This window comes from Arachis ipaensis, chromosome B2, assembly GCF_059453495.1.
Source record: "Arachis ipaensis isolate K30076 ecotype BB chromosome B2, ASM5945349v1, whole genome shotgun sequence".
Taxonomy (NCBI): Eukaryota; Viridiplantae; Streptophyta; class Magnoliopsida; order Fabales; family Fabaceae; genus Arachis; species Arachis ipaensis.
The window spans coordinates 11,294,227-11,316,535 of record NC_142437.1 but is presented as its reverse complement, the minus strand read 5'-3'; the positions used below and the strand labels follow the sequence as shown (position 1 = coordinate 11,316,535).

At 31.9% G+C, this 22,309-nt stretch overlaps 2 protein-coding genes, 1 long non-coding RNA gene and 1 pseudogene across 7 annotated transcripts; 1 reads left to right on the top strand and 3 right to left on the bottom strand.

Moving 5' to 3' along the window:
* Nucleotides 1-710: 710 nt before the first annotated feature.
* Nucleotides 711-4,453, bottom strand: LOC107624980 (uncharacterized). Its single transcript, XM_016327484.3, has 3 exons — nucleotides 4,083-4,453; nucleotides 2,183-2,291; nucleotides 711-1,189 (listed from the first exon to the last, which is right to left on the bottom strand). The coding sequence occupies exons 2-3, from the start codon at nucleotides 2,274-2,276 to the stop codon at nucleotides 969-971; spliced, it is 315 nt and encodes a 104-aa protein (XP_016182970.1). The 5' UTR covers nucleotides 2,277-2,291; nucleotides 4,083-4,453; the 3' UTR covers nucleotides 711-968.
* Nucleotides 4,454-7,888: 3,435 nt separating this feature from the next.
* On the top strand, nucleotides 7,889-8,423 carry LOC148573029 (putative disease resistance protein At1g51480; annotated as a pseudogene).
* Nucleotides 8,424-15,081: 6,658 nt separating this feature from the next.
* Nucleotides 15,082-16,134, bottom strand: LOC110268703 (uncharacterized). Its single transcript, XR_015905154.1, has 3 exons — nucleotides 15,853-16,134; nucleotides 15,620-15,755; nucleotides 15,082-15,290 (listed from the first exon to the last, which is right to left on the bottom strand). It is a non-coding gene; the product is annotated as an uncharacterized LOC110268703 (long non-coding RNA).
* Nucleotides 16,135-16,291: 157 nt separating this feature from the next.
* Nucleotides 16,292-21,941, bottom strand: EMB140 (EMBRYO DEFECTIVE 140). 5 transcript variants are annotated; one of them, XM_016327485.3, is made up of 3 exons: nucleotides 20,912-21,941; nucleotides 19,431-19,550; nucleotides 16,292-19,190 (listed from the first exon to the last, which is right to left on the bottom strand). In XM_016327485.3, exon 3 carries the CDS (start codon nucleotides 19,051-19,053, stop codon nucleotides 16,570-16,572), a length of 2,484 nt encoding a protein of 827 aa, XP_016182971.1. In that variant the 5' UTR covers nucleotides 19,054-19,190; nucleotides 19,431-19,550; nucleotides 20,912-21,941; the 3' UTR covers nucleotides 16,292-16,569. The 5 variants fall into 5 exon arrangements, with proteins under 5 accessions (XP_016182971.1, XP_088360937.1, XP_088360938.1 ...); XM_088504811.1 differs by having other exon boundaries at nucleotides 19,461-19,550; nucleotides 20,912-21,563; XM_088504812.1 differs by having other exon boundaries at nucleotides 16,292-19,108; nucleotides 20,912-21,559.
* Nucleotides 21,942-22,309: the final 368 nt, after the last annotated feature.

The window sequence follows — 22,309 nt, the reverse complement described above, 5'->3', positions numbered from 1 at the left end:
TTTTGATTTGTACACAGCCAATGCCTTGATAAATATGTACTCTAAATCTCATGGCTTGGGTGCCTGGCAGGTAAGGTGCTTGATGGATTGTTTGAGAGATGCAGAGCCAATTGCAGCACCATGGCTATGAACATAGATAATGTCAGAAAGGTGTTTGATAGAATACCTGTGAGGGATGTTGTGTGTTGGATCACTGTCATTGCCGGAAATGCTAAAAATGGCATTTATGAGGAAGCATTGGCCTTGTATAGGGAGATGGCTAGAGCCTTGGATTTAACATTGGGACCACAGCGAAAGGAACTAACAAAAAGGTACACTAACTGGCAAAAGCATCAACATTTTTAACCTACCTGAAGAATGTCTCTGCTAACAACGGTTCAGTGACGACGTCTTCTTCCTTGCGACGTCTTCTTCCTTGCTAGTTCGGTGAAGGAAAAACCGTGACTTTTGTTACTGCACAGAGCCAAGATTCTTTGGCTTCAACTTCTTCCTTAGGATTAATGGATAAAAACAGAGGGTAACTGAGGTTATAAGCCAAAAACTTTTAAAAATAATACTTATTTCAGATGAAACACTACATAATTTTCATTTACCAAAAAAACTTCTTTGGAAAAATGGCAATATGAAGATTTAACGAACTTTATAATATTAAAATAGTTCGTCACTTTTAACTATATACATCAATATCAATAATTAACAACAAAACACAATTTAAATTAATAAAAAAATTTATAACCAAGAAATAACAATTGTCAATATCCTGTGCAACGGAGCGACAAATTGATTAGTAGATACATAAAATACTGTCAACAAGAGATTGTGCACAACATGGATCATATGCAAACTTCATAACTAAGATATATGATCAAGCATGCACAATCCAAGACCTTCGCCCTTCATCCCCTTCTCCCCTATCCTTCCTAAGAAGAACAGTACAACAAAGAGGGCTAACTGCCTAAACCCACAGCCTATTGTTCTTTCTTCTGAGACTCAGAAGATTGCGGAGCATTGGTTGTAGGCTGCTTCATACTAGCCTTGGCCTCAGCAAGAAATTTGGGATCTGGCTTGTGTTTTTCGGCAGGTTCTCTCATCGCCAAGTATATGTAAAATGCTATGACTACATTAACTGATATAACCGCAAGAAATCCACTCACTAGTGTCACAGAGTAAGGGGACAAATTGTCGGTTCCTGTTACACAAAGGGAACAAGGTAATCTAGTTTTACATCTTACACATTTGTTTATGGGACATTACTCTACATTGCATTCAAGAAACATTAAAGGAAATAAACAAGAAACTGATGAGATCCATTCCAACAAGGCAAGGGAAATGTAACACTCAATAAATAACACAACGGGAACTTTATATTTGAAGAGTCTTAGTAGGGAAACATTTAGATAACAGTTCAGATAAACAATATGTACCAAGAGAGTCAAGGGTTCTGTTTTGAGAATTAAGTTGATATGGTCAGCATTTGAAGCACTGAAAGATGTTGACAAAATAAAATTCCAAATGTGCTTAACAATACAACAATAGGTCAATAGCAACAACAAAGCCTTATCCATTATCCCACTAGGTGGGTTGGCTAGAACAAAGGATGCTATAATGCCACCTGGAAAAAAAAAAAGGGGGGGGGGGGGGGGGGGAATAAGCCCTAAGATAATTCATTCTCTCATTCTTTGGTTATTATAAATATCTTTCTTGGTTACTCAGCACCGTATGAAATAACACATTAAAATGGATTAGTTGTTTCTTGTATGATCGTCCATCGGTCTATATGTCAAACATAAATAAGAAACAAGAAAGCATCTAACTTGCAGTTTAAGACTGCAATGACTATTACATATTTCCAATTTGCAGATACCACTAAAAATTGAAGCCAATGTGAAAAATCAACTGCCACTGACTAGAAATTTTGAATGCCTTTATAAAGGCAAATTCCAACTTAATGCATTGTTTAAGATGCAATAACATTGGCTGACATTAAAAAGAAAAATCTCTTCGACAAAAAAGCATAAAACAAGTAAAAAGATGGGTTTTACAATACTTGAAAAATTGATATACATCCATCATCTTAAACAAATGTAAGATAACGAAACTATCAAGTAAAACCAACAACCACTTGGAAAAAAAGAGAAATCAGTAAAGAAACAACTGAAAATACTTAACTATGAAAACTTACCAGGAAACAGATTATTGTTAAAACCATATAGAATTGCAACAGGGACAGCCCACATGAACATTGAAGCAATGAAAAACTTCTGAATCACACTCATTGTTGCTTTTGGTCCCTAATGAAGCAGGAAAAAAATAAAGTAAAATAAAAATAAAATAAAATAAAAAGAAGGAAAAGAAAATATTAAATCAAGATGCAAATTTTGAATCAGAAAGGACATATCCAATATACGATATTTTTTATCTAAGATACATTCCATATTTTTTACAGAGTTACCTTGTGCTGACTTTTCTTCACTAACATTAGTAGCACTAATTCTGGAAAGAAGCCACTATAAGGTTTGTTGAAGATTTACTTCTTTCTTTCTTCCTTTTAAGTTTTATCCTCTTTTCCATCATTTTTCTTTTAAAGGAAATGAGTAATACTAATTAGAATCAATTTAAATTAATTAGTATCATTTATATTTATATAGAATATATGTATATTAATTGTAAAATTGCATGCTTTTATTACTTTGATTCTTCTAGCACCTATATATACCCCTATGTATTATACATTTTGACATACTCAATAATATATTCTTTAGATTACTCTCTTGTTTTTCTCTTCCGACAGTATTCTTTGGCCTCTTTTTCGATCCTTTCCCGACGCTTTGGTTCTTCACCACCGTTACCACCATCTTCGTCTCGTCGTCGTGGGTCCAACGAGCCCATCGCCGGCAACAACCGGATGCGCTGCTGCAAGATCGCTGCCCGCTTCCATCGTTTTCCTCCTCTAGATGTCTCCAGCACCGTTTGATCTTCAGCAACGATCAACGGTCCGGAGTGTGCCACGTGTCACAAAAGCAGCGCCTCCCACTGACCTGCGAGCCAACCAGCGCCTCGACCCGACCCATAATCAACTTTTTTAATCAACATCAGCCAATTTTTTAAAATTATTGTCTATCTCAATTCTAGACCCTAAATCAAAAGGTTTTAACCCTAAATCCTAAACTACAAACCTAAATACGCTAATGTTGGCTAACTAAGGCTGTGTTTGTTTCTGAGAACAGGATAGGACAAGACACTGAGAACAAGACATAAGGGACAGAGATACAAAATTTTGTGTTCTTGTATTCTTTTTGGTGATAAACTAGAACAAATTATGAAAATTCAATTTATTCTCATTTTTTTTCATTCAAAAAAATTGAGATGAAAAATATAATAATAAAAAATATAATTATGAAAAATTAATAAGAATAATAAAAGAAAAAATGAAAAGTAAGTTGTGTCCTTGTTAGTGTCTCCGTCCTTCCTTTCACGATGGACACAAAATACACTAATTTAGAGTCTATGTACATATTGTCCCTGTCCATGTCTCTGTCAAACACGATTTTGTGTCTCACTGTCCTGTCTCTCTAAACAAACGCAGCCTAAAAGTTTGTTCCTATACTTTCTCAATAAGAATACATAGCTATTGATAATACACAAGGTAAATCACATAACCTTTGACTGCTAAATTACAAGAACAAAAGAGCTCCATCCTAACCAAGTGTACATCCAAGGTAGAACACTAATCAAAATTCATAAGACCAGAGAATTGCAATGGGCAGAGACACCCAAATCCATGGCAGAAGCATTAGACCTATCTCAGCATACATCCAAAGGACAGAACAAAAAAATTTAAAAAAAGCATAGCCTCCAAAGCACACATTACAGAGCTGGAACAGCACCCACACTCCAGCCAAAAAACAGTAATTCACTAATTCTACATTATACTTCTTATTAATTAAGATATAATTAAAAATTTTGTAATGAAAACTATGGTACAACCATATAACTAAATGAAAATCTAGCTGGTAAAAAAAAAGAAAAAAATGGAATAAGAAAACGCAAATCCAAATAAAAAAAGAGAGGAGGAGGAAAACCTGCTATTAATGGTGGCGGCGACGGTGCTGACGGGTGATGGAGGCAGGATGCTTGTGCTGTAGCAGCAGCAGATTCGGACCACGCACAACGCAGGAGGAGCTGGCGAGCAGAAATGGCGGAAAAGCGGAAGCAGAGAGCAAGCCGCGGCGTCGGACGCAGCAGCAGAAGAGCAGAGGGAGGCTCAGGAGAAGAGGGTTAGGGTTCGCATGGTTTGGGCTGCTAAAGGGTGCGTGTTAAGTGACGTGCGTCGACGAAGGTCGGAGTAGACAGTGGCAGGTTATGGGGGAGTCTGATGTGTGAAGTGAGAGGGAAAATATCGAACTGCAAAGAACTCTAGAGGTTTAACCAAGGTTGCGAGATCTCACCGCTTATTGAACCCATCAAGTCACTGATTTAATAGTTTAATCTGAGTTTAATTATAGTTGAATTAATTTAATTAAATATATAATAAAATTATTAAAAATTTTATATATAATTTTAAATATTTAAATTTTATATTTTTTAAATTAATAAATTTTAAAAATTTATTATTTTACATAATAATTTATTTATATTTTATTATTAAAAATTTATAAAATAATAAATTTTTAATTAATTTTTAAATTCTAATATAATAATCAACAAGAATACTCATTACATCAATAACAAAAATTTAAAATAAAAACTTTCAACAATTATGCTAATTAGTACTAATAAAAAAAAAGAAAAATACACCAAGGATCAAAACTATAAAACAGAGAAAGAGAGAGCAAAAAACAATAACTTATGATTAAAATAACACACTAATATATCAATATACTTATATGAATATATTTGTCTTGATCTCAATTCTAAACACTAATATATATACTAACATTTGGTACTTTTAGGAGCTAAAAATTAACCAAAATTAGTAGTAACTAACTCTAAAACTAACTTTTGCATATCAATTTGTCATTTTCTTTAACATATTTGTTTCTTAAATTTTCATAGAGAACCAACTAAGAGGATAAACAACTAGAGTCAACTAGAATTTTTTTAAATATTTTTCATAAAACAAATCGTTAGAGTTGTTTTTTTTTTTTTCGATTTTTCATAAATACTTAAGCTGGAATAGTTCAGTCACCATTCTTAATCTTTTAAATTTTTAATAAATATATTTTTGATAAAATTTAAATACAAAAAAATTACTGACTTTGACAAACGAAAAATAATTTAGGGTGTGTTTGGCAAATGCGTTGGCGAAGGAAGAAGTGCGTTTGAGCTTTTTGAAAGTTTCACTTTATGTTTGGCAATTTTTTTTTCATTTTAAACGCAGAAACGATTCTGCCTCTGAACTCACGTTGAGAAGAAACTAAAATTTGTAGCTTCTGCGTTTCACGTTCATGGTTGCTGATTACCTTTAGAAAATTAGGTGAGAAATTTATTTCTTTTTTACCAACCTTACCCTTCATCTTCTTCTATGAAAAGGATACTAATAACTATAAGTTTCAGAGTAGTTCTTTGTAGTTCTTTCTATTTTTTCATAGTTCTTCAATCACTAGTAAATTGAATATTTTAATTTTTTGTATTATTTTTAGTACTCATTTTCATATTTTAATTTTTAGTATTACGATTTGTGATGTTATGTTTTTATATGAGTTTTTTTTATCATTTTCTATACTATTTTTTATATGTATATTTTCTATGAATTTTTTTTATTTTTGTTTGACTTTGTTTATATGATTTTTTATTTATTTTATTATATTTCTTTTATTCATATGACAAATGTTGTTGATTTTTTTTCGTAGTGTTATAATTTTTTAGGTATTTTATTAATTTTTATGATATTTTTATTATTTTTTGTTCATATGAATTCTTTTTTTTCTATCTTTTATTACATGTATTTATGTTGTGTATGAAATTTTTTTATTTTTTTATTTTATTCATATAAATTTTATTTAGTTTTTATTGTATTTTTTTGTTCATATGATATATGTTGTTGGTTTTATAAAATTTTTATTATTTTTTATCCGTATGATTTTTTTCTATTCTTTGATGTACTCTATCTTTGTTTTATATTAATTTTTTTATTTTTTATTTTGACTTTGTAAAATTTGTAATTATAATTATTATATACTATGTTTATTATCAAAATTTTGTGTAATATAAACTATGATCTTATAAAAAAGGACAAAATAAATAAATAATTTATTATAAGTAACAACAGAGCCATAAATAATGAAAATTTATAGTACAAAATAATACTTAATTAAAGAGTACGGACAATACTAGAAAAATTATAGAATTTTTTTTGTTTAACATTATAAAATTTATAGTACTCTCTTTCATATTTTTTATTGTATTTATTTATTTATATAATAAATACTTTTTATATTTTTTTTTAGGTTCTGTTTTTGCATGTATATAAAAAAAATAATTTAAATTAATGTCTCTTTTAATAATTTTTCATCTAAAAATGATTTTGAGTAGTATAATCCAAACAATATTTATTTTACTATAATCAATTTTGATATAAATATTGTCAAACATTAATCACGTTAATCCAAATTTACTTTTCATCAAAATCAATTTTGTAAAATCAATTTTATACCAACTGATGTTTGCAAACTGAAATCCAAACACACACTTAATCCTTCGGTCCATTGTCTCTTCTCAGCCAACATTGAAATCCGTATATGGACGATAGCGACGCACCAAGGTAGCAAGCGAAAAAACTCCGCCGCTGATTCCTTTTCTTTGTTGGAGAACACAAGCAGTTCTAATCCATCTTCTTCGACGACTTTGATTCACGCTACTGATAAGGATTTCTCAATGCAAGATTTGTTCAAAGTCTTTGAAGATACCCTTTTCTTTGTTTATTTCAAACCATCCGTGCTTATCAGCCCAATCTTTGTAACTTTTTTTTTTCCGCCTCAGCATCCATTACTTGCCTGTTCTTGGCCGCAGTTACCTCAATCCAGACCGAACACCCCATTGTCCGTTCCAAGTATTACATACTTAAAAAAACGAATAAAAAAAATTAATATTTACTTACTACCCGATATTAAAGGCATCATTAATTCTCAATTGCAGAGTTAACAATAAACAAACACTGAAATCTTTGGACCCTCCTTCTGCGTCGTCTGTGAGATTCTGACATGTATACAGTCACTCTAACCACTCACTCCTCCATGCGGACGCACCTCAAGAGTCAAGACCGACACATATATTCAGTATATAAGGAAATTTCAACCCTTCAGCACCATAGAATCTCCTAATATCCCCTAGTATCACGAGAAGAAAGTAAAATTGAAATCTCCACTGACACAGCAATGCTCATCCAGATTAATGCTAAAGCTCATGAAGCCCTGGCTAGAGTTCTCTGCGATTTGCTGCTATTGGGCTAGAATAAGTTGTAGTAAGCATCTAAGATTCGTATTGTCCCCTTCTTATTTCTTCTATCCTATCATCTAAGAACCAAAGACTTGAATCCTGCAATTTTAAATCTTGTTTGTTCGAAAATTTGTTCTCTTCCATTTCTTTATCTGTCCTATCAACAATATATATCATCTTTCCGCGCGACAATCTTAAGGGAAAGGAGATCTCGAATTTTCCAGATTATCGTTATGAACAGTTCCATGAGTGGTGTGCGGCGGGGTCGTTGAGACTTCAGTCGTCTCCTTCCATGGCTTTTCTCCCTGCACTGGTCATCCTTAATTTATGAGTTAGTTGTGTTGATAAGGTGACGTCGTTATATATACGATGCATTGGATTTTCTGCTTAAAACAAACTAATTAAGCAATGTATGAACTAATAATTAATATTTATTAAATAGTATCATATTATGTATCAAAGATTCGACGATGTAAGCAAAGCTGTAGTCTGTAGAGGCTCTCAAGAATGACAGAGATGGGGTGTCTGATAAAGCCGAAGAAGATGAAGGACGGTATGGAAGAGCAATATATGATAATGTTGTAGAATGGTTGGCTCGTGTGGATGGAATTGTTGCTGAATATAAAAAAATTCAAAGAAGAACATGATAATAATGCAGGCTATGCACTTGCTTTTCCATTTCAAAATCTAGACATAAGATATCATCGCAGCAAAACAGCAGAAGATATCAAAGAGAGGGTTACAGAATTGCAAAATGAGAAACATGATAGTATATCTCGCTGGCAGGGCCCACCTTGTTCAATGGGTTATGCCTTCCTTCTGTTGAATATGAAGAGCTTGATTCAAGAAAACAAAACATGGAAGATGCCAAGAAAGCCTTGGAAGAGTCGAGTGCTACAATGGTTGGTGTTCACGGCCTAGCTGGTATGGGAAAGACGACTATAGTCTCTCAATTTTTTTTATCCCGCAATTCATTACATTATTAGAGACTAATGTAGTATATTTTTGTTAATTTCAAAATTTAGTCGGGATCCTATTCTCCACTATACTATATCAGAAGAAAAATGATATAAGTAGTTGTATACGTAGACATTGTAATTGAGTAACCCACTCTTTAGCTAGTTCTGTACAAAATATTTTTTTTTTATCAAAGATATAAAATTCGAACCCGCAACCTCTTAATTGAGTATGAAGAATTGAGTATGGGGAATTTATGCCATTTGATCTATTACTCATTAGCAGTTTTGTACAAAATATTGAAATAGGAATTTGGCACAAATATACAAATATGGATATCCAGAATATTATTGTTCTTAATAATAATGTTTTAAATTAATATTGTTCGTTTTCTCGCCCAACGGCCCAAGTCTTTGTTTCTGATGCCTTTGCCCTAAGAGAAAAGGTTGGGCCCTAAATAGGCCTTGAAGGCATTGTTGGAGTTGATATATCTTTTTTTTTTTAACTAAGAAAAACATCTTTTATTGTGTTGAATTTGTATTTCACATTTGTGAATACCTGTACAATGTAGTAAGAGAGAAATTGAAGAAAGGAAAAAACACCCTTATTATCCTAGATGATATGTATGGAAAAGTGGACTTGGATATGTTGGAAATTTTATCAGAGTGGCGATGAGAAAAGAAGAATCTCATTCTCAAAGAAGGGAAAAGTTCTTCCAATCCTTCTGGGGCAACTCAAACTAAGACAAACAAAAAATATTGCTAGTACTGGACAAAATTTGACAAGACAAAAGTCAAAACTCAAAAATAGATGGTGCTGGACAAGACAAAAGTCAGGAATAGATGATATTAAACTAGCGGAAAATTATCGCATGTTCGGTTCTACTAGCATGGAACATCATGTTCTTTTGTACTATCGGTTTCTATTATGTATTTGTCTTGTAGTGAAGAACTTAAAGACAATTTTATCTTTTGAAGCAAAACTAAAATGACCCATTTGTCAATGGTTGAGTTTCTAAATTCCTGGCTTGGCTAGCAATGGGGCGTGAGCCACTATTTGTTCCATTGAGAATTAAATCTTTATGCCATTCTTAAAATACACACCATTAGTAACATATCCTAGCATATTTAGTTTTTATATTTATTAACAAATCATTCAATTTTTTAGTAAAAAATTATAAACATATTCAGCAGTTATCTTAGTAAAAATAATATTATATAAAATAAGCAAATAATATATATCAAAATAAAATTTAATTTTCAAATATTAACATTACAATTAAAAATATTGAACTCTTCTTGCTACTTTTTTTTTAAAATCAACTCTTTTACTTTTAATTTGTCTTTTGAAAAACTTAAAAATACAACTTTAATAACATCCTCATTTAAATCTTTTAAAATATTTATTCGACATCTAATTTTCTAAAAACACAAAATTCGAACAAAAAATGTACGTCTAATAGATTTAATGACAAGGAAAAAATATTTATTTTTTTAGTGACTTCACTGAATCTAATCTATAGACTTTGAATTGATTTCAATCCACATATTTTTAACTTTAGTTTTTACAAAAAAAAAATAGTTCATTACTGTGGTACTTATATGAAGATTTAAATTTAGTATCTAATGATATTAGATTTTTTTTTTATTCGATTTGTGTCCAAAAAAATATATTTGGCTATTTTAATATTAAAAAAATTATAATTATCAAATTATCGTAAATCAAAATTCATTATATATACCTTCTCTTTTATAATTTATATATAGATAATAATATTATTATTCCTAAATCTTGTTACTCTACCATGATTTACTAAGAATTTTATACTATATTTTAATACGTAAATTATGGTAGGATAATTATTTTACAAAAATACACAAATTACGTTATATCTTATTACTGTTTATTTGTAAATTTAATAGTATTTTTTAACACATAAATAATGATAGGATAGTGAATTTTTTAAATTGTACACAAAATTCACTAAACATAATTTGCTAACACAATTGTCGCTAAACATGATTCATGAATTTCAATAATTTTTCCACCATCACATACTAATAAATTTTATTTTTTTTCAATACATAATTAAATTTAAATTACTAAAAATGACATTTTTAAATTTTTTAATGCTGTCATTTTGTGTACATATATTTGGTCATTTGTTTAAAACAGAGTTAACTACTAGTTTAGTCGTCACACAACTAAAGCTGCGTTCACTTTCTTTTTATGTTTCGCTTTCTTACAATTCGTGTGCGATGCAAGTTCTGATTGTTTTGTTTAATTTTTTCTTTAAGGATCTTAGTTAAATTTCTTTTCATATATGCCTATGTATGCAATTTTATTTTTAGAGGCCCCAATACTTCACTACCTTTAATTTACGAACTTAAACGTAAAATTCTATATGGTAGAATGTTACACTTTTTATGTCATATAATATTATTTTAACTTTAAAATAATTTATTTTGGTATAAATATGATGTAACTTTTATTAAATTTAATTTTAAAAGTTAAATTTGTATGAATATATTATATAAAATTTATAAATTTGTACCTTCTAATTTTATATCCGATCAATCCAATTTAATTTGATTTATTTTGGATCAATTTAAGGTCGGGTTAAAATAAATTCAGTGAGATATTAGAGATCCAAATCTAATTGAACCATGTCCAGCCTGACCCATGTGCACCACTACTTGGGTTGTAGTATCAATATAATATTAGGATAATTTAAATGTTAGGAGCATAGTTATCAAAATCAAATCGATAATCAAATCGGTCATACTACCAGATTATTCGTTTAACTAATAGATTACAAGTTGAACCGATTAATCCATTTATAACTAAATAATTATATAAAATTTAATTTTATTTTTTGTTTTCATAATAAATATCTTTTTTAGTAATTTTATTTTATATCAATTAATTATTAATTTTAAATTTTAATAACTCATCAATTAGTTTATATTTATTATAACTCTTCAAGTATTTATAAATTTATATTTATTATACTATTATTTGTTTTTTTTAGCAAAGTTTTTTTGTTATCAAAGATAAAATTGAGACTTGAGTATAAAGAAATTATGCCATTCAAACAAAGTTATACGTGATAAATTATGGATTTTTATAGGTGTGTGTGGTAAATATAAAGAAAGAGCCTTACATTTTTTACAACTTAATATAATCATCATTGATCACAGGAATATTGTTTATATAAAGAGGAGTTTTAATTTTAAAACTAACAAAACATATTTTTTCAATATAAATAAAGTCAAGTGAAACAAATTCTAAGCCAACATTTCTACTTTAAAAAATCCAAGATTTGTTACTATACATTATTTTTGCTTTAATTTTTAATTTTTTTTTATCTCATAGTCTTCAATCTATTATAGGATGAGAAATCAATAAAATCATTTAATATATAAATCTAAGTATTTAACTGTTACGAATCTTATAACTGAGAAATTATGAATATTGAAAATAAAAAATTAAATAAAAGAAAAATAATCATTTTTTAAATTAAGAAAAAATATATAGAACCAAAAAGTTACCAGCCAAAAATTAAACAAAACCACATTAATTTATATTAATTATTAATTTTAAATTTTTTAAATTCAAAATTTAAAAAATTTAAAATTGATTAAGTAAACCTAATTAAAACCTATAAAAACCTTCCTCTTCTCTCTCATATTAATCTACCAACCTCTAACAATCACACACAAACCTCTCTCTTTCAACAATGCTGCTGAAAACGCCGGCGATTTCCATACTCTCCGCGACGCCCTCAACAAGCGCATATAAAGTTTAACATCTTGAAACTCTCCATCTTATTTTGATTGCCTTATCAGATAAAAAGGGACCTAACTTACAGCAGAAATCATCAGTGCCGTTGCATCTCCAGTTCAGCAGACATTTAGAGGCTGCTCTCTGGTAATTTCTTCAAGGATTTCACAGAATCTTTCCCCTTGATAAACACCAATGCCTTCGGTTGTTGTGTTATCTTTATAAGGGTATGGACTGCATGCCTTGGACAGGACATGTGGGGTGGCAAATTTGTATTTCGCTGACTTTCCCAATTGTGATGATATGCGAACCGGATCAAAATATTTAGGATTTGATAGGAGGTTCACACTTCTTAACTCTTCATTGATGATCCTGTTTGTTGATGTGAATGTCATGAATTATAAAAAAAAAAACATTCATTTAATATAAAAAAAAAACATCCTAATACTTACCAAAAGAAACATCCAATTATATTTTAGCAAAAAATAATTAAAAATCTATAAAATTTAAAAAAAATATGAAATTCTTAAAGAAATATAGACATTTATATTTGCAATACAAAAAAATTCGAAAAATATATAAAAGAACATCCATTTAGTATGAAAAAGAAACATTTTTATACTTAGCAAAAGAAACATCTATATATATTAACTCGTAGATATTTTGGATTCACCCAAAAGTATTTGGCTGATTTTTGGCTAATACCCTTTTGGTTCCCTAGCATTGCTCATTAAATTAAATATGCATGGAGTAAAAAGAAGCAACAAAAATATAAAGAGAAATATAGGGATGAGTTTTATATTTATTATGTAAAATTTCGATTATGGATTATGAAGTTTTGTTTTTTTTTTTTTTTTGAGTAAAGTATCGTTTTTGTTCCCAACATTTGGAGTAAGTCTTAAAGTTGTCCCTAACGTTTTAATCATTCTATTTAAGTCCCTAATATTTTAAAATTGACTCAATGTGTTGTCCTACCGTTAGGGATCCGTTAACAGAATTGACGGCGGGACAAAATTGAGACGATTTTGAAACGTTAGGGACTTAAATAGGACAAAAACGTTGGGGACAAAAATTATACATAAAAATAAATTTTAATTTTATCCTTTAGTAATATCAATTTTTTACTGCATTCAATTATTTTTTAATCACATCTAAGTAAATTACAGTTAATCATATTACTTTCATTCTAAATAAATTAATTTTTTTATAATTTTATTCTTAAAGTAATGTAATTTTTTTATAAATAAATAAATTTTACACTTTCATTCTAAATAATGTAATTTTACTTTTATTACTTAATCACATTACTTATAATTTTTTTAATAATTTTACACTTTCATTCTAAATAAATTAATTTTTTTTATAATTTTACACTTAAAGTAATGTAATTTTTTATAAATAAATAACTTTTACATTTTCATTCTAAATAATGTAATTTTACTTTCATTACTTAATTACTTATATTTTTTTTTATAATTTTACACTTTCATTCTAACTAAATTAATATTTTTATAATTTTACCCTTAAAGTAATATAATTTTTTTATAAATAAATAAATTTTATACTTTCACTCAAAATAATGTAATTTTACTTTCATTACTACTTAATCACATTACATATAATTTTTTTTTTTAATTTTACACTTTCATTCTAATAACATTACATTATTTATTTAGAATGAAAGTAATGTGATTAAGTATAATTTACTTAGATGTGATTAAAAAATAATTGAATACTATGTACAATAAAAAGTTGATATTATTAAAAGATAAAATTAAAATTTATTTTTATGTATCATTTTTGTCCCCAACGTTTTTATCTTATTTAAATCCCTAACGTTTCAAAATCGTCTCAATTTTGTCCTGCCGGCAATTTTATTTATTATTGAAGATAGAGAGACTCGAACTCGCAATTTCTTAGATAAGTATAGAAAGACTATACCATTTCAGTTATAACTTGTTGGCTTAGTTGTGAATTGAGGGTTTTGATTATGGATTATGAAGTTATGTATAAAGTAACATGTTTATGACATATTTAAATACTATAGTCAAACAAAGAAATCATCATCTGCAATGCAAGTATTAAAAACCTTAACTAATTTTTTTTGTTCAATTCATCAAGAATTAAGAAACTATGCATTTTCAGTTCAAAAGAGTAGTTATGAGACTATCAATAATTTTAGTATAATTTTATATCTATATACACATACATATTTGTGTAAACATGTAAATTAAATGGTTGAAAGAAACAAATGAAAAGAAAAGGTGAAATATAACTGACAAATAATAGTATTTATATATGTTTATATCTGCGCCGCAAGTATGTATCAAATTAAAAAGGAAAAAAAAAGAAACTAACATTATAATATGAGAAGAAAAAAATGAGTTATAAAAAAAAGTGAGAAGCATGCAATTATAAAAGAAGAAAGTAAATAAGTAAAAATATAATTTTATATTAAAAAGATAAATAGTAAAAATGAGTAAAATAAAATAGTTTTATAATTTAATTTACACCTATTAAAAATAATAACAACATAAAAATATATAATAAAGTAATAAACTAAATAAAAACAAATGTTAAAGAGAGACTGAAATAAAAAATAAACTAACTAGATGACCTAATTTATACCAGTTCAGCTAACTTATAGGCTACTTTTAGTAAACTCCAACACAAATCTAACTACATTTTTTAAATTATATCTTTAAGGTTTAAAATTGAGGAACAAAATGTTCCGTGTTCGTACAACGGAACACGTGAACAGCTTCCTAAACTAGAATGCACAAATATTTTAATTTTTATTTGCATACAAATCTCATATACATATTTATATTAGATAATACCTTAAATTTCTTAAATTTGTAAGCAACTTTTTTGTGATTATATTTATATATTATACGTACATCGTATCGTATTGTATTCAATAATATCTATATTTTTGTATAGCTAACAAGGACGAGAACAGAGAAAAAAACTGAAGACACCTCTAGTGGTTCTAGTAAAGTAGGGAAAGCATGTAGCACAGGAGCATCACAAGCCGATTTCTGAGGCAAAACGAGTGTTGAGCCAAATGGATGTGAAGGCGAATTTAATCATCTCTGTGGATATCATAAACTCTGATGACCCCAAGAAATTGTTCAAAAAAAAAGGTTAGATTATTAGCCAACTATCATTACTTAATCTAACATTAGATATTGTGGCACAAATTTTATGATATTTTTAGCCATATATCCATTACGATATTATTTTACCTTGAGATTTGAGAATCAATTTTAACAGCACAAATTTAATGAAAATATTTTTGTAAATAGTATTGTATAAATCAATGTACATATATACATATAATATCAAATATCATATTATATTATCAGCTATCTCCCGTTGTCCTGCATTTTGTTAAAGCATATTAGGTATAATTGCAAAAAATCAGCAGGAAATCACATACCAGCTCTCATGAAGACATGAATGCTCTCTTCCGTAACACCTAACTTGTGAGTCGCACCTCCCTTGCATGCATTTTCGATTCTAAAGTCATACCAGGATTCTTTTCCAGGAAAATACAGTGAAGCTTGTTTAGCTTGCTACCATCCATAAGCATTATAAAATCTTCGGTCATGAACCCCAAACATGAAGTAAACAAATGATTTTACTGAAAAAATAAGTAAATAACCAAAGCACCTCAGTGTAGATCGCCAGCACTAATAGACTGTTTCCAATCATGAAAGCTTCATCATTGCTGAAGGTAGCTTCCTCAGATGGGAATTTGATCCACAATGGACACATAACACTATAACAGGAACCCTTCCTACTGCCATCACTGCCAAACAACCAATACACGTCACCGCCAGCTTGCTATTGAAACCCATCATCATCGCCATCGATCTTCTTGGCAGCCTCGTACAACAGTACCGCGACACCCTTCTTGTCCTCGCCTGAAGCCTGGTCAGTGGGTTGAAGAGACCTGCCTCCACAGGTTATATATAGATAAAAAAAAAAAAAAAAAAAAAAAGTGATGCAGAGAGATATATAGAGAGATAGGAAAAGAAAGACATGAGAGGAGATAGAGAAAAAAAGAGGGTTATGATATGAACAAAATTGAAATTTGATTATCTAAGAGATGGTTTGAATGTTTGATAGGCTTATATATATTTAAACTTCAAATTTCAAAATCAAAAGAACGTACACCAGGAACGCCTTGAAAATGAAGATCAATTTCAAGTGTAGTTATAGGATAGGATAGGATGCCTATAAGTAATTGGTACTCTTTTACTACTACGCAAAAGAACAAAGTGACATACAAGACAGGTAACTTGCATACTTTCTACCCAAATACATCTCAGAGATAACTGCTATCCTCAGAGTTACAAAGTATTGGCACCACATTCAGGATTACCCTTAATGGATAAACATTTTTCTGAATTCATCATTGGATTTTGGCTTTTCATCGTCTTCTTCTGTTTTTGATCTATTTGCAGCGACACCATGCAGTTTGACATTTCTAGGCATAGCAAAAGTATTCTTCCTTGGCTTTCTAGAAGAGATCCCCTCATCCTTTACATCTGATACCTTGGAAGTATCACCGGTTTCTTTGGACATGGAACCTTTTCGACTGGAATGATCCGGAGCATCTGCATGTTCTTTTAAGGATTTTGGAGCAGAAGACTTCATTTTCCCACGCTTTGGATCAGATCGAAGAATACTTAACCTCTTCCCGAGTAACTTCTGCTTGTTCTTAGCTAAACCTGCAGCAAGGTGCTCATCATCCAAGAAGTCCACATATGCCAGTCCCCTTGATTTTCCAGTGAAATTGTCATTCAAGATACGAATGGCAACAACTCCACCGACATCACTGAAGAAATTACGGACATGTTCATAGTTTGCTTTAACATGAAGATTTGAAATAAAAGCAGTGCACTGGTCAGAGTATGTCTTGCTTTCTTTTGGGGGAAGGTTGTCATCAGATTTGTTATTCCTTGAATTGACATCTTCCAGTTTTGTCTCCTGAGAAGAATTCTGCCCATGATGTTTATTTTCCACATGTGTTTTCTCTGCCACTCTATCAACACCTCTTGGTCGCTTGGCAGGAGTCTGTTCTTTGCTAATGTCAGACCCAAGCTTTCTCTTGTCGTGAGCATTTTTCCTACGACTATTCTCATTTTCCTCTATTGAGTTGGATTCCTGCTGCATTCTAAATAATCGTAGCTGTTCCAGACGAGGAGTAACCTTTTGTAAAGCATGATCAAAATCTTCGAGCTTGCCAAACTCCCTCTCGAAGCGCAACCACGAGTCGCATATATCCTCTGAACCAGTTCCAGAAAACCTTTTACTGTAGCATCTCCTGTATATGGACCTCGCCTCGTTTATGTGACCTAATTCAACTTCCATTGCTATATAACTTTTCCATGCCTCCAACATTGATCCACATATCTTAAGAAAATTCTCCCAAACTCCACGTGCCACAGTTATGTCTTTTCCAAGTTTTGCCTCTAAACGGGCCCAATAAGCATGCAAGTGCAGCAAACCCTCTGTATTCTTCAACTGTGGCGACAGGTAATCTGATGCCTGCTGGAAGACCTCCCTTATTTTTGTGTATTCCAGCTGATCCTCTTCACCAGTGGATGCCATTCTTCGCCTTAAGCCATCTATCCGAGTGAGAAACAAATCAAGATACTCATCAAGAGTTGAAAAGGTGCATCGCAAGGACTTCTCAAAGACTTCGGCCAACTCTTTCTCAGAAGCATGACTGCGCTCCATACAAAGCAGATATCTTACCCAAAGTTCCCCAACCCAAGGACAGTTCTTAGTGGCCCTGAAATAAATGTTGCTGACAACACTACCAACCTTCAAAGTCTTGTCCATGTATCGAGTGTAGCCAAGCCAGAGATCAGGTGATATAGGAAAGTCCGTGATGGCTCGTTCATACAGAACTTGAACTCTCGCAGGTGTTCCAGAAGTTTCCTCAAATTTCAAATAGCTCAAGTAGTGTTGTAGTCTTTCTGAATCAGGTGAATCCAATCTAGTAACATGTTCTTCAAAATGACCACGAGCATTATACATCTCCAAGGCCTTTTGGTATGCGGATACAATATTAGGATCCTGAACACTTCCTTGTTCCTCCTCCCAAGTCTTATAGTCTGTAAATGTTGAACTCATATCAGCAAGAGGAACAGATAATTGCCGATGAAATAAACCTCGAATGCGTTGAACTTGTTTCTCTTTCGCCTGTGTATCAGTTTCATCAATCGTTAGGAATATAGCCTGCTCATATTGCCTATATGCTTCCCATATTTTGCTACCTTCAGCAACATGCAAACCGGCCGCGGTAAGTGCTCCCTCAAAAAGATCCCTTGCCTTGGAAATACCGGCTGGCGAACATTGCCGTACAATTGGGTCAAACTCTTGCACGAAATTGATGTAGTCACACCAAAGAGACACAGACATATAATCGAACACGGCACGCTCGTAAAGCTTCACAATCACAGAGGAAGAATCCTGCGAATCAGTGTTGAGAGAGAGTTCATCTTTGATCCATTCTTGCCACATTGCAGGGCTCAACGGAAAGAGTTCACTCATAGCTTCCCTTGCTGCTCTCAATTTCTCAACGTCACCCATTTTCCTCAGAAGCTTTATATACTGCGAGTGAGAATCATAGTTGTAGGGATTAGCAGTAAGCCCAGCTTCTAGGGATTGGAGCTGGAGGTTCTGCTGAGCCTCATCATCTGAATCAGAATCAGAATTATCTGATATCTCGTTCATTACTTCCTCCTTCTCTCCACTCTCCACGATCACTTTTCGCTCTCCATCTTTAAGTTCCTCATGATTGCTAGGTTCAGGTGAGGATTTGAGAGCAGAGTCTCCCTCTTGTGGTGCCTTGGACATGGCTGGGAAGGAAGGTGTCTTGTTGAAGCTTTTTGCTAGGGTTTCCAAATTGGGGCTGAAAGATTGTAGGGATAAATGGCTTATTGTTCAAAATTTTGATGCAGAAGCTGTGAGCGGATCATATTTTCAATCACTGACTGAAGCAACAATCCAAAAACGGTAAAATCAGTACTTAAAAAAAATGTAACGAGAATCAAGTATCCATAAAAGCGGAACCGAGAAAAAGTTAAAACAAGGTTCTGAAAACCGGACCGGTCATCAAACCGCTCTAGTGGTTCACTGGTTCAACCAGTCCAACCATGATTCAACCGGAAAAACCGTTTTATAATAAAATAATAAATAAATCATAAATAAACTACAGTATTGTTCTTAACTACCTCAACAAACTGAAAAATCTCAGACTGCACCTTTTCAACTGAATTAGCTTTCACTGCTGCAACATACAAAGCAGAGACAAACTTTCCAGCCACCAAACATAACCATTACTCCATTAGGACCTATAGATGTAATCAAGAAATAATAAGACTAAAAAATTCTAATCCCATGAAAATAAGCACAATGGCTCAAGGACGAAACAAAATTTTTTAGAACAATTCAATGACCTAAATGAAATATAAATCAACAATTCATTGAATTTAAATGATAAACATAACAACTACTTAAGTGAAAAACTGAAAATTCATTGAATTTAGATTCATATTCAATCAGTTATAAGTTCATATTTTCTTCTTCTATTCTAAGCACAATTTCTTCTACATCAGCCTAAAATGTATTAAGAAATTATGATTTATGGCACATACAATACGTCCAATTACCTTAACTTAATCTTCCTTTTCCCATGGAACAAAGAATTCATGAAAAATTAATCAGACTGTTATGAATCAACGCAACAGCAACAGCTATATATATTTTAAAAAAAATCATTTTTCAAAAAATAAATAAATAAAAATCAGACTGTAAAAAAAAGTAGGTTCGTCATACATTTCAAGGCTTAAACAGAAATAACGGATTTAGGTTGAGTAAACACAGATGTATTATAATCGGCAAATGCTTCTTGATTAATACCGTCATCCATAACTAAAATCGATAAATCATCAAGATCATCACAATCTAAGCACAATTAAATCACAAAACACTAAAACACAACACAGCAAAACCAGCAGCACATCACCAATCATAATCAATAATCAAAAGACATTCAATAATCAATTATCACAAGACCTTCAATAAACACTAATTAGTTCTTTATGTACTAACTTTCTTTTTCTCTTTTAGTTCCTTTTTTTTTTAATCCAAACAAGATTCAACAACAAAAACTCAACAACAATAAAAATTCCATCATTCATTTTAATCAATTCAAAACAAGATACAGCTTAGCAAAATTCAATAAATAAATTCAGTTCAATGCAGCAAAGAAGACTCAATCATCCAAATAAAAGCTCATACTTTTATATTGAACAAATAAAAGCCCATGTTTTAGCCTAATTTTAACAAAGATTAGCAATATTTTCAACATACAACTGATCATAATTTTAACAAAATTTCAGCATAATTTTAACAAACTTTTCCAAAGATTAACAAATATTATCAATTCAGCACAATTTTTGTCAACACAGCACAAGAAAAAGCAACAAAACAGAGTACAGCATAGCACAGCGGCAGAGAGCAGAGGTAATCATTCAACAACTCAATCTGGCACTAGCAGTAGCAGAATCCCAAACCGAAGAACAAAGAAACAAGAACATAAACATTCAAAAAAAAATCTGAGTAGCACTAGTAGAATCCTAAACCTTCGTTCTCACTTCGGAACAGAGCATTAAAAAAAAACGAAGAACAAGCCCTAGCAGGGAGCACTGACCTTCGAACTTAGTAGTCTGGGCAGACAATGACGGAGAGAAGTTGAGCGCGACGGTGGCCAGACAACGGCGATTAGACAAAGACCAGACGACGACCACTGTTATTCCTTCTTCTTCACTTCACCACTGAAGACTCACAAGCCAGCTTCCAAGGGCGGAGACCGAACAGACATATCGTTCAGAAGACGACGGCGGCGGCGGCGGCGGAAGTTCAAGGTCTTCCTCCTCGGCGCAGCGACGGCAGAGTTCCGCAACTAGTGCTCTGTGATGCAGTTATCAGAACGGATTGGGGGTGGAAAGCGAGCACTCTGCCAGATCGAACGAGAAGCAAGGGGGAAGAACTTCAATCCGGGAAGAAGAAGGGATTCAATGGCTTGGGTGGCGGTAGCGCGGCTGAGCAGACAAAGACGACGGACGCCGAGCTGACCTCGAGGAAGAAGCTGCGATCGGTGAAAGCGAACAGGAGTTGGAGACTTGGAGCACGACAGAAGCTAGGTGGACGGACGGACGGCGGCTTTTAGTGCGACGGACGGCGGAGATGTGCCACTGCTTGCGCCGGTGGTGATGGCTAGGGTTTTTTTGGGCTCAATTTGTTTCTCAATGAAAGAAAGAAAGGGAGACAGGGGCTGGGGGAGAAGAAACAAAGCAATTAGGTTTTCACCGTGTCTGACCCATTTTGTAAAAATCGGTCGGGTTCTGGTTCGATCCAACCGTCCAATTTCTCACGGTTTTTTAGAATGGACTGAACCGCAAAGCCATTTGGTTCCCAGTCAAACTGGTTTGATCAATCGATTCGGTACGATTTTTAGAACCATGGGTTAAATCACGTCTATGAAAGTTTTGAGTGATGGTGAACCTCGGAGGGTTGCGCAATGGAGAAGACACCTCCTACAGCAGGCGACAATAACCTTGACAGTCAAACACAGAGCAGTGGACGGTGGAGAGGAGAGAGAACCTGCAAAGTCGCCGCAACCGTTAAAGGTGGTGGGTTGGCGGAAATTACTAAAGACATAATACTAGTCAAATTTGTTTGTTAACTTCCAGAAAAAATTGAAAGCATAGTTGTCACAACCGAACTGGTAATCGAATCGGTCAGATTACTAAACTATCGGATTATTGGTCATCGGTTGAATCGGTAGGTCACCAATTGAACCGGCTGACCCGGTCCTGCTTAGGTAAAAATATAAATAGTCAAAAACTTAAAATTAAATTTTGAAGTATATATCTTCACCAACACTTTAACAACAAACAAATCTCAATTTCTAAAATAACTAATACAAAAATAAATATAAAATTAGTCAATACTACAATAAAATCTTAATTTGACACAATAATAGTGACAATTAATTAGGTAATTTGCAATAAATTCCAATTAGGCAATTAATAATCACACTGCAGCA